At 46.5% G+C, this 12844-nt stretch overlaps 1 protein-coding gene across 2 annotated transcripts in view; it reads left to right on the forward strand.

The window, feature by feature from the left end:
- Window positions 1-12844, forward strand: part of Adcy9 (adenylate cyclase 9) — a 109074-nt gene that overhangs the window by 73160 nt on the left and 23070 nt on the right. For both annotated transcript variants that reach the window (XM_027940528.2, XM_071605642.1), the window contains 2 exons: window positions 7914-8018; window positions 9092-9309. In XM_027940528.2, the coding sequence (XP_027796329.1) occupies window positions 7914-8018; window positions 9092-9309 (323 nt within the window). The remainder of the gene's footprint in view (window positions 1-7913; window positions 8019-9091; window positions 9310-12844) is intronic.

Raw genomic sequence — 12844 nt, forward strand, 5'->3', positions numbered from 1 at the left:
TGCACTCAGGTCACCTCTGCCTAACCCTGCCTCCTCCCTCCAAATCCTTCCCAGTATCTGTTGCTCCTCTTGTCAACAGGTTGCTTCTTTGCCTCTGCGGCTTCCTCATTTGAGAGTGGACTCCGTGTGAACTTCTGTCCCGGCCCCTGGTCAAGCTGCACTTGACTTCTGCACTAAACTGGGCAGAAAGGATTTCCACGTGGGGCTTTCTTTCTTTCGAGAGAGAGAACTTTTTTTAATATTTGTTATTTTTTTTTCTTTTTAGTATTCGGTGGACACAACATCTTTTATTTTTATGTGGTGCTGAGGATCAAACCCAGCGCCTCACGCTTGCCAGGCGAGCTTGTTACCGCTTGAGCCACATCCCCAGCCCTCCACATGGGGCTTTCTAATGCGCCTGTGGGCGGTGCAGTCTTGAGGGCTGTCTGAGCACAGGTGTCAGTTTTCAAGTTGTACCTTGCAGGGTAAATGCTGTGGGTGACACTGTTTGAGGGAACATTGGTTTATGTAGTGGAAGGAGTTTTCTGCCAGGGATCAAGAAGTTAGAGCAAGGTGTTGCGTGGATGGTCTCTCAAGGAGTCCACACCTGGCCTCTTATGTGTCCCTCTCCCTTGCCTGTGCCTCTGTACACCTCTCTGATTTCACACTCTGCTTCCTGCATTTTCCATTGCCTCCCTGGCTTGTAGCACCGCCTCCTCCTCTTTGAGTTCTTAGTTCCTTTAGCCTGTTATCTTGGCTCTGACTGTCGTAGTCTTAACCTTTGTCCTCTTTGTGCCTTCCTGTGTGCTTTATGAATGCAGGGACCATGAGTTAAATGACTTAGACCATGAGTTAAATGACTTAGACATTTCCTGAATGGCCAGCTGCAGCAGTCGGTTATTACGACTTCACTCTTAGCCATAAGGACAAAGATTCAACTTTGCAGAGCCAATCGCAGGACAGAACTCAAAAGGCCCTGAGGAACTATTTAGAGCCATGGTAGCATCCAGAAAGGGTCTGTTTTCTACTCCCAGCGTGTGTCTTTAAGTTAAGACATTTAACTTAAATGTCTTTAAGTTCTCTTCCAGTTCATCACTGGAAAATTGCTATCTAATGTCTCCTAAAATGCTCTGAATACTGTACAACCTCCTAGGAAATGATGGAGATGTCATAAGCCAAGGGCTTTGGTTCTAAGGTCATAGTCAAAGGGATCCCTTCCCACACCCCAGCAGTGAGAGTTCACCAGAAGGACCCTGGGGCTGCGTAATGGGTGGAGAGAGACTGCTAGAAGCAGCACAGCTCCAGTGTGCCTGAGACCCCCTGTGGCTTGGGGTGGGGAGGAGGGTGAAGGGAGCTGTGATGAGCAGGCAGAGATGAGGACTCCACATCAGCCTCAGGGGGCATCATGGGCATCCTGGAAAGGGCCACGACTTCGGGCTGGTGATCTTTTTGTTTTTGGAGGGGAATTCTGGGGATTGAATCCAGAGCTGCTTGACCACTGAGCCACATCCCCAGCCCTTTATCCTTTTTATTTTGAGACAGAGTCTCACTACATTGCTGAAGTTCTTGCTAAGTTGCTGAGGCCAATCTCGAATTTGAGATCCTCCTGCCATAGCCTCCGAGTCACTGGGATTATAGGCATGTGCTTGTGCCTGGCTGCTGATCCTTTTCAAAGCTTTGGCTTGGGGACTGTGAAGAAATCACAGGATTCCTCTAAGCAGTAGTGTTCCTTATTGACAAGAGGGTGTGGTGAAAAAACCTCTTCCAGTGTCTAAGATGTACTGAAGCCGTGACGATAAGTATGGAATTTGGATTGAAAGCTCAGCAGCACTGGGACATGCACACTCTTGTCTATAGGTCAGAGAGTGGCCATGGCAGGAGGAGAAAAGCCAGGGAGGAGGCAGAGGTGCTCTTGGGTTTGCCCACAGAAGTCGCAGGATCCCCTGGGAAGGGGCTCTCTGGTACTCTGGTTTGAGGGAGATTCTTATAGTAATTGCAGTTGCTTCATTGCTTCGAGGATGGACGCTCTTGTGAAGCCACATCACAGACAGTAGATGGGAACTGGGCACCTTGGCCTGGGGAGTGTGGTGTTATCTTTGCCAGGGGTGTGCCCATTTTATCTTGATGGATGGATCAAGACTATACATGTCAATGAAAACTGACATTTTGTGAAGAAAAGGAAAATGAAGACCAAAATTGAATGGTTCACATTAGAATGAATAGTTTGAGCTGTGAGGCATCTTCAGTTTATCTCTGGAAGGCCTGAGAAGCTCCTGCTTGGCTCATCTTTTTGAGATGCCTTCGTCTGTTATTCAGAACCCCAGGACCCAATGCTCACTCACATTTCTACACATTTATACTCATTAATGAAGCCAATGATGTGGATGATCCAGAAAGGATTTGTCCTGTTTTCAGAAGGTTCATACTTGCCCTTTGAGGCCATTAGCCTGGGAACCATTGTTTTGTGATAGGCCCTGTAACTTTTTTTAATAATATGAAGTGAATGATGACATCTTTTCCCTCCTTATTATCTGTATGTAAGCCGTCTTGAACAGGCTCAGTTGGCTCAGTTTGAGGAAGTGGGGAGCCTCTTATGTCATTATAGAAATTAAAAAGATAATAGGCTTCATTTTATATAATACACATATACCAAGTTTATACATAGTCTGAGTTAATAATGGTGATGGTTCCCAACCCTGTGAGTATACCAGAAGTCTTTGAAGTGTACATTTCAAATGGGTGAGTTGTATGGCAGATAAATTTTGTCTAATTTTTTTTTTAAATCATTAGTGGCTGGGGTTGTGGCTCAGTGGTTGAGCACTTGCCTAGCATGTGTGAGGCACTGGGTTCAATCCTAAGCATCACATTAAAAAATTAAAAACAAAAATTTTTAAATAAATGAATAAATAGTAATCTACCTGCTGGCTTTGAAATATAATGGAAAGTAGTTGTTGTTGTTTTGGTACTGAGGATTGAACCCAGGGGTGCTTAACCACTGAGCCACATCCCAGCCCTTTTTAGTTTTTATTTTGAGATAGGGTCTCAGTAAGTTGCTTTGGGTCTTGATAAATTGCTAAGGCTGGCCTCCAGCTTGCGATTCTCTTGCCTCAGTCTCCTGAGTCTGTGGAATTACAGGTGTTTACCTCCATGCCCGCTGAAAAGTAAGTTTTTAAAAAAGAATCTCCAGGGGCTGGGGATGTGGCTCAAGTGGTAACGCGCTCTCCTGGCATGCGCGGGGCGCTGAGTTTGATCCTCAGCACCACATACAAATAAAATAAAGATGTTGGGTCCACCAAAAACTAAAAATAATTAATATTAAAAAATTCTCTCTCTCTCTCTCTCTTTTTTTTTTTTTTTAAAAAAAGAATCTCCAGGTTTTATCTATAGCTTTAGTCATGTGTGTTCTACTCAGCAAGGAGAAATCATATAAAATATAAATTGACAATACTTGCTCATAGAAGAATTACAGGTCATGGAGGTAGAAGAAATGAAAGTGATAGAAAGTCACCCTTCAGACACCACAGGAGAAACTGCTGCATCCAGAAACTCTGAAATAAGTGGGCAGAAGTTTAAGGAGGAAAGGAGATTTGCTTAGCCTCCAGGCATGTTCCCCTGAAGAAAAGACTCCTGCCTTTACCAAGGACAGGCCTACGGAGCCCCTATACTGGCAGCAAGGGGAGCTGCACTTGATGAGACTTACTGAAACCATACTTGCCTGACACAGTGTGCTGGGAAGACCACTTCCCCTCTTGCAGGCCTGCTTGAAGCCCCAAACCTCAGCTGCTGGTGAGAAAGCATCAGGCAGGTCCAAATCCAAGGACGTTCTGCAGAACACAACCAAAATGCTACAGAAGTATCAAGATCACAGGAGACAGGAACAGGTGGAGGGACTGCACGTGCTGGAGGAGACTCAGGAGGCATTAGAACTAAATGTGTCTTAGGACCATGGGCAGCCTCCAAGGACAGAAATGTGCATTAGAGGGAAACTGGGACACTTGGAAAGAAGTCAGTAGCTCAGTTAATAGCATTGTGCAGTGTTTCTGCGTCTTAGTTTTGATAACTCTACCGTGGTTCTATGCAGTGAAGGGCATTCCCAAGTAATTCTCTTGGAAGTCAAGAATTACTTTTTAAAGGGACCATGTTTGTGAATTGAATGGAAAGGTCTGTGCAGTGCCATCTAATGGCATCATCCAGTAGTGCAGGCTACACACAAGTGAAATCTCCCAAAATACCAAATATTTTTATTTTGGCTTTCTGATGGAATAATATTGCCACAGCACAGTAATAATCTTCTTGGTTTACAGTCTGCTGAATCTAACCTGTTATTGACTTACATTTTTGTTACCAGCCTCAGTTATTGAGCCCAGTGGTCATGTAGGGCTGAGGAGTGGGATGAGAAGTTCAGGGTTCTCGATTCTGTGCAACATGGCTTGGAGATCCTGGGTTAAGTTTTACAGATGTGTGTCTATTTTGCCTCCAGCATTCACAGGCTGCCATTTTCTTTTCTTACAGCTTCGAGGCTTCTGGGATGCCTTTTTTTCTGAGATAATTACTATTTCTGTTTTTTTTTTTTCCTCTAGTATTTTGTTAGCAGAAATCATTGGTTTTGAAGCGTTCGCACCTGTACTTAATCCGTTTGCTGAAATGACAGTGCCCTGGCCCACCAGTGGCATAGTTAGGCATGGCATGGGTGGTGGTTGTGACCGAGAGCTCTGCTGCCTCGGCTCTCACTCCCTGCTCTTTTTCTAGTGGTGCGACTCTGGGTGGCCCTGTCTTCTTAGCCTTAACTGCCTCCTGTGTAAAATGGGATTGATCATAGTGCCCGCCTCATGGGTACTTTTGAGGAGTAAGTAAACTGTTATGAAAAGCTTCGAGTGGCACTCAGGGACTTGTATTTGTTGTTACTGTTGTCACAATGCTGCTATTATTCTGCCCACCACGTCCAACTTGAGTTTGGATACAAAGGGGGCTTTTTCTAGTACCCGAACTTCTTGTAGCCCATCTTGCTTCGCAGCCTGAATAGATGAAGGGAGGACTTCACTGATGATTCCTTCGGCAAAGAGGCTTCCCTGCTCCATCCTTGACAGTTATGAAAAGGGAAAGCTGTTAGCTTCAAAATTATTTACCTCACCACATGAAATAGCCTTGAAGAGAACACTTTTATAGCTTGATGCTATACATTCTGGGATGCAGGGTACATGTATTAAAATGTGTTAAAAACAAATAGAACTGAAAATGAGCCATGCCAGGTATTTGACCAATTGACTGCTGCTGAATAAAGAAGAGCTTGCTGATGGGGGTGGGAGGGATGCAAATGTGTCCCCACATGTTGGAGAAATCATTATAGTCATCCCCTCAGAGCCCAAGCCATGAAGGAGATGAGAGCCCCTGATCTAGGATAACCAGTGTACTCTCTCTGATCTTTCCAAGGACTCCCAGGTTTCCCAGGCAGCAACCAGCAAGCTCTGTGGACTGTAGAAGACCCTGTTTGGGGGACCTTAGAAGCTTCTCTTGTTGTCCTTGTGCCTATACAACCACTTAGAAGAATAAGGAAGACAGTCAAGGCAGCTTGGCTCATTTCAGGGATCAAGGTCCAGGAGGTGGAAGTGCCAGGATTATTCCTGGGCCCTCCTTCTGCCATGAAGGGAAGCTAGAGGGAAGCCTCCTGGTGGTCAGGGGCCAGGAGCCCTAGAGTGTGTTGAGGTGCCCTTGTGTCTCAGAAGGCCTGTTTTTGCTCACCCTGGGCTGATCACAAACGAGTCTCAGCCATAGCAGCTGGGGTTAGAACAGCAGTGGCTGTCATCTAGCTCCCCTGCCCATGTGCTCTCCTGGAGCCATCCCCCCCGAGGTGGCTGTGCCATGTGGTTCACTGGTGCAGGAATCCTCTTGCCAGTGAGTGCTTCTGGGCAGGGATGGGATGCTGGCAGCAACAAGGGAGATGGAAAGACTTTCAATGGGTTGGGAAGTTTCACAGGAGGATCAGTGCTTGGCAAAAAAACAGGTTGTAAGATGTTTTAATCCAGATCAAAATTAAACTGGAAAATAGTTAAAAGGGAAATTGCTAAGGTGGGGACCATGGGGAAGGAAACAAACCCAACCCACTAAATTGCTGAGGCCCCCATTGTGTGGCAGGACCCTCCTGGTGCAAAAGGGGCCTCTTGCTTCCAACCAGGAGAGACTGTGTCTCCACCAGGGATGGTGGATTTCTATTTTTTTGTTTTGTTTTAAAGTTTGAAGAAAGAATCACACTCACACTGGACATTGTGGTGCGTGCCTATAATCCCAGTGGCTCAGGAGGCTGAGGCAGGAGGATTGCTGGTTCAAAGCCAGCCTCAGCAATTTAGTGACACCCTAAGCAACTCAATGAAGACCCTGTCTCTAAGTAAAATACAAAAGAGATCTGTAGATGTAGCTCAGTGGGTAAGTGCCCCTGGGTTCAATACCCAGTACAAAAAAAAAAAGAATTGTACCCTCCCTCCCTCCCTACTATGCCCCTGCCAGGATAGGAGCTAAGAAAGAAAGAGAACAGCAAAGAGCCACATTTTTCAAGTGTAATGAGATGATCTGCTGGTTCCCGCCTGGGGCAGCCCTGCCAAGAGGGCCTCTAGTCTGCATCTGCAGCTGGTTCTCCTGCTACCACCCATGTCCTCTCTTGTCCAACCCTTGCCCACAGCACACAGTACCATGAGTCAGTTCTCCCTACTGGGCCAGGATGTAGCCTCATAATCCTTCTTGACTCAGCATTCTGTGAAGTCCGTACCGTGTGAGTAGAGCTGGGGTACAAAATGAAGCTGCTTTTGAAACACCTCTGACTTGCTTTACATGTAATTCCTTGTTTTTTTTTCTCACTTAAAATAATTCCTTGAGGTAGATGTACCCCAATTTACAGATGAGGAAACTGAGGTTCAGAGAAGTCCCATATCTATAAGGTGGTATGAAGAAGGTTCAGTCTGTGGCAGTGTAACTCCAGAGCCAGTGCCTTCAACCACTGGCTGATGTCTGCATGTGTCAAAGTGGTCAGAGAAATAGCTGTTTACTGGTTTGCTGTCTTGAGGAGATTGGTTGAAGTCTCTGAATCCAGAGGGTTTGGTTCAGACTAGGTTCTCAAACCCTAACAAAAAAATTTAGCTGCTATAACAAAAAAATCAACCAGGTGACATTAAAAAAAGAAAAGAAAAAAAAAAACAACAGTGATTTGTTTCCTATAGTTTTAGAGGCTGGAAATCCAAGATCAAGGTGCCAGCAAATTCAGGGTCCAGTGAGGGCCTGCTTCCTGGCTCACAGATAAGCTTCCATCCAGTAGAAGTGATCAGGGAGTTTATAAGGACACTAATTCCATCGGTGAGAGCTCTCCCCTCAGGGCCCAGTCACCTCCAGAGGGCCCTGCCTCCTCTTGGGGATCAGGATTTCAGCATGTGAATCCTGGCTGAGGGCACCGGAGCATTCAGGCTCAGCAGAGTCTGTGTCAGCAGTCCTCTCCTGGCCTCTCCCCTACCCCTGGCGGCCATGGTCCGCTCTCGGTCTCTGTAGATCCTCCTTTCTGGGCTTCTCATAGGACGGGATGGCCTCTTTGGTCGGGCTTTCTCAACAAGCGCATTGTCTTCCGGGGTCTTCCTGCTGTCGTCATGTCAGTGCCTCCTTCTTTTCTATGGCAGAACAATATCCTTGTTTGTAGAACTCAATTTGCTGGTCCATTCGCCATCAGCAGGTGTCTGAGTTTCCGCTCTTTGGCTGCCACGGGCATCATGCTCAGGTTTCCTGTTTCCGTTTTTACCTGGTCAATTTGTTTCCAGCTCCTCCGGTGTGGCGCAGGAAGCCTCTCATTTGGATACAGCCATCTGTGTGATAGCAGATTACAGCAGTGGACTTGTTTGAGTCTCACATCATGATCATGCTTTCTGGATATGTTCCCATGCCTTGTGTTTTTCTTGTAGACCTGTCCGTCATGTGGAATTACATTTGTTCCCAAATCTGAAGCTGGTGCGGAAGGAGCAGCTGTGCAAAATGGCTGTCAAGACGAGCCTAAGACCAGCACCAAGGTAACAAGCTCATGCCTGTTGTTCCTGTCAGTTCCTCCCCAGTACCTCTCCTAAGGTGATATTCCTGTCTTGTCGACTTCTCAATTCTGAGAATAATTCCTCTTGGGTAATAGCGTTCCAGACCTTCTGGTTTTGAGGGTTTTGAGTAACATAAAGAACAGGATAACGGGGCTGGGATGTTCTCAGTGGTGGAGCGAGTGCTTCGTGTGCACAAGTCCCGGGTTCTACCCCAAGCAATATAAAGAACAGAATAGAGCAGAGCTAACCATGTGAAGTAGAGTAACTCCGTGCTGAACCAGATGGGACTCCCTTCAGGGCAGCGAGAGTGTGGGAACACGCAGGCCAGTGTGGCGGGAGGTTGGTGGCTTGGAAGGCCTACTCAACTTCTGGTAGAATACAGATGTGCAAAGGGAAGAAGGGCCTGTGCCAGATGAAGAGCCCACCCAAGAGAAGCGCAGAGGCAGGGTGAGCAGCAGGGGGCTGTGGAAGAACCTTGTCAGGACTGGAGTAGAAAATAAGTAAATCCCAAAGCCCAGAGGTTTGGGAAGCCTTCTGAAGGCCACTCCCCTAGGAGGCCCTGTCTGTCATCCTGCACGCTCCATCATTTACCAAAGGACTTGTGAGCACGTCAATTGCCTCTCTCAGCCACAGAAGCTCCCAAATATAAGTCTTGTTTGTCCAGCTTCTCCTAAGCCCCAGCCCCACAATCCTGGGACTCCTTTCCCTGTACCCATCCTTCATCTCCTCGGAGGCCCCCCAGTCCTTCCACCCAGCCTCCTGGGGCCCCAGTTCTTGGTGAGCAGAATCCCTGAATCTTGGTTCTTGCCTTGGCTTTACAGCTATCCTCACAGTCTTAGCCTCTGCTGCCTGAACACCTGGACATGCCCTTTGACAGAGTGTGTGTGTGTGTGGGGGGGAAGCAGGGTGGCAGAACGTTGTGTGGGGTGGCAGCAGATTTGCCAGGCACCCAGTGAGGTGCAGGGCTACAGCTAGCCAAGGGCCAGGTGGGGTGAACATGCGCCCTGGCGCCACTTCACCAAGTGCACTCGCTTGTTCCCTCTGTCTTGAGGCAGGCTGCCGGAGGACCGAATTCCAAAGCCCAGAATGGACTTCTGAGCCCTCCCCAAGAAGAGAAGCTCACCAACAGCCAGACCTCCCTGTGCGAGATCCTTCAGGAGAAGGGCAGGTGGGCGGGCGTGAGCCTCGACCAGTCAGCCCTCCTCCCACTGAGGTTCAAGAACATCCGTGAGAAGACAGACGCGCATTTTGTGGACGTTATCAAAGAAGACAGGTGAGAAAGCGTGGCCACCACCCAGTGGGTAGGGTTTTACAGGAGAGGTGGCTCCCTTGTTCTGAGTTGCCCCGTCTGTGAATTTCTCTTCCTTCATCAGTATATTGCTTTGTTTTTATCCTGAAGTAATTTGAAACATAAAAAGTTATACAAATGCCATTTAGAATTCCGTATGCTCTGCCTTAGCATTTTGTGTTAGTTTTGCGGTCCTCCCTTTCCCCACTCTGAAATGTACTCTTCTCCAAAGCATTTGACAGTACGCTGGATGCATTGTGTCCTTTACTCTTTTAGACTGCCTCTCCCAGAATGAGGATGCTGTAGTACACAGCCGAGTTGACAAGGGCAGGGAATTCAGCATGGTGTGACATTCCATCTAGCCTGAGGCCCCGGTTCCAGTTCGTCTTTGGCAGCCCTGTTGCCTCCAGTCCAGGATCATGTGTGTGTCACTTAGTTGTCAGGCCTCTTTGCTCCTAAAATCTGGGGTGCTTCCTTAGCCATGCCTTGTTTTTCATGATGTGACAGTTTTAAAAATAAAACATTCCTGAAGTTGAGCTCGTGAGGTATTTCCTTATGGTAAGGTTCATGTTCTGTGTGCCTGGCCAGAGAGCACAGAGGTGGCACCATCCTTCCAAGGCTCGCATGCAGAGGCCCATGCGGCCCACTGGTTCCTCATTGGTGATGTTCTTTTGTGTGTGAGTGGTACTGGAGGTTGAATCCAGGGGGGTGTTAACCACTGAGTCACATCCCCAGCCCTTACTTAAAATATTTTTATTAGTTATTGATGGACCTTTGTTTATTTATATGTGATGCTGAGAATCAAACCCAGTGCCTCACACATGCTAGGTAAGCGCTCTACCACTGAGCCACAACCCCAGCCCTCCCCAGCCCTTTTTGTTTTTTATTTAGAGACAGGGTCTCGCTGAGTTGCTTAGGGCCTCACTAAGTTGCTGAGGCTGACTTTGAACTTGTGATCCTCCTACCTCAGCCTCCCATGCTGCTGGATTATAGGCATGTCCCACCACTCCTGGCATAATATTCCTTTTGATCAATCCCACAAGATGTAGCCAGTTTCTCCAATTTGTGGTTATCATTTTCTCCCTATGATTAATAAGCAATCTGTGGAAAGATACTTTAGTGTCTATTATTCCTATTCCTTATCAGACTTCCCTAGATTTAACATCCATTGAGTCTTGACTGAAACTGCTTCACTGTGATGTTTCAGTATGGTGGTTTCCAACCTCAGCACTTCCAGCACATTTACCATTTGGTGCTCAGCATCTGCTATAAAGAATGGCCCTCCATTTGCTACCCATCCATCTATTTTTTACTTTTTATTTTTTGCAGTACTAGGAAATGAACCCAGGGGCTACATCCCTAATCAGCTACATCCCCAGCTCTTTTTGTGTTTTATTTTGGAGATATTATCTTGCTAAGACTGGCCTCAAACTTGCTATCTTCCTGCCTCAGCTTCCTAAATCACTGGGAGAACAGGCATGCACCACCATACCACTCTCCATCCATCCGTTGTTAGCCTGAACTCATGCACTCCTGTTTTATTTCATGGACTATAATCCATCTTGGTACTTTTTATGTTGGGATGCCCGATCTGACCAATCAGAGCTCCCTTTGGACCGGTGCCTGGGTCCTTTTGACTCCACCCCTTCATTTGTATGGGGCAGTCACTTTCTCGCAGAGCAGGGTGTTCCAGGCTCATTTTCTGCCTCCCCGGCCCCAGCTCAGGAGCACTGGCTCCTTTGAATGAGGAATAGTTCTTATATATATTAGCTATTAGTGTCTAATTTATGTTATAGTCCAAGGACATACTCTGTGATTTCAGTCCTTTTACATTGGTCAGGACATGTTTTATGTCCCCACATGTGATCTGATGGGTGAACTTATCATTGCACTCAAAAAGAATGTGAGCTCTGTACTCATGGGATGCCGTGACCCAGGATGTCAGTTAAGTCCTGGTAGTCAGTACAGTGGTTTAGATCATCTGTTTCTTTATTCATTTTCTGTCTATTATTCTGTTTTTTTTTTCTTTTATTGGTGCATTATGGTTGTACATAGTACTCAGGTTCATTTTGGCATAATCATACATGCCTGGAATTTAGTTTATTCCATTTCAGTCCCTGGTGCCGGCCCCCTTACGTTCTATCAGTTGTTTAGAGAAATCTATTAAAATTCTAACTGTGGTCTGGGGTTGTAGCTCAGTGGTAGCCACACCCCAGACCACAGTTTAGTGGTTATTCTAGGAATTACAGATATACTTCCTTAAGTGTCTGTGTGATCTTTGTGGAATTACTATTGTATCACTTCATTTTAAATGAAGAAATCTCACAGTGTTATAGGTTCCCATTCTCTCCTTCCTCTCGCTGTAATTGTCACAGGTATCAGTCACACCTGCATTCATCATAACCCTCACCTTGACCCAGCCTCGTGCCCTCAAGGTGCTTTCTCCTGACTGCTTTCCTCTTGAGTGCACCCATGTTTTCCTGTCTTTTTCTATGCCTAAAATTTTGGATTGTGTTGTAGACTTTGTGTGTAAAACTTAAGAAACCTGATTTTTGTTAATATTACTCTGAAGATGATCTATTTTTTGTTTCAGCAGTCAGTTAACTTATCTGAATTCAAACTTTAACTACCATCTCCCTGTTCTTTTAGCTGTAAGTGGGCTGCTTGTAGTCTGCCATGCCTCTGCATGACCTACAAGGATCAGCCAGAGATTTGAGCACTTTACATGCCAAATTTGGGGATCTCTTTCCCTAATTCTCTCCCTTCTGATATTAATAACCTCATCTTTCAACTATGGTCACCCCAAAATTCATTTTCCTTTTTTTTTTAAGCGAGTAAGACTGGTGACTTTTCTGAATTTACGCTACCCTACATATGGTGCTGACTAATGTCTGTCTTCAGGCCACACACACACACACACACACACACAACACACACACACACACACACACACACACACACACACACACGAGACATTTACCTGGTATTGTTCCTTTGTTCCAGGAATAACACCCCTCTATTCTGGACCTGCCCTGGTCCCTCTCTTGTGCTTATCAGCAGTTGTTTTTTGGTGTTGTTGTTGTTGCTGTTTTGTTTTGTTTTTGTCACAGACACAATGCCTTTATTTGTTTTTATGTGGTGCTTAGGATCGAACTCAATGCCTCACACATGCAAGGCAAGTGCTCTACCACTGAGCCCCAGCCCCAGCCCCTGTTTTTGTATTTTTTTCCCAGAGCTGTAGTTGTTGTCTGTGAGAGGATTGGTCCAAAATGAGTTACACCCATCCCCAGAGGTGGAGCTTCCCGAACTGATTTATAAGGAGCTGTACAGCTTACCGCAGGGTCACTTCTGCCCCTCAGGGGTCAAAATGTGGCCACCACACACTCTCCTTACAGCTGCTCTGCTGTCCCTGTCTGTGCTTCCTGACTGGAAGGAAGGAAAGAGAAGCCCACATCAGGGGACAGAGACTCTCTTCTGAGTCTAAGAAAGGCCCAGGTCATTAAACACTCACAGAAGAGAG

Source organism: Marmota flaviventris, chromosome 19, assembly GCF_047511675.1.
Source record: "Marmota flaviventris isolate mMarFla1 chromosome 19, mMarFla1.hap1, whole genome shotgun sequence".
Lineage (NCBI taxonomy): Eukaryota > Metazoa > Chordata > Mammalia > Rodentia > Sciuridae > Marmota > Marmota flaviventris.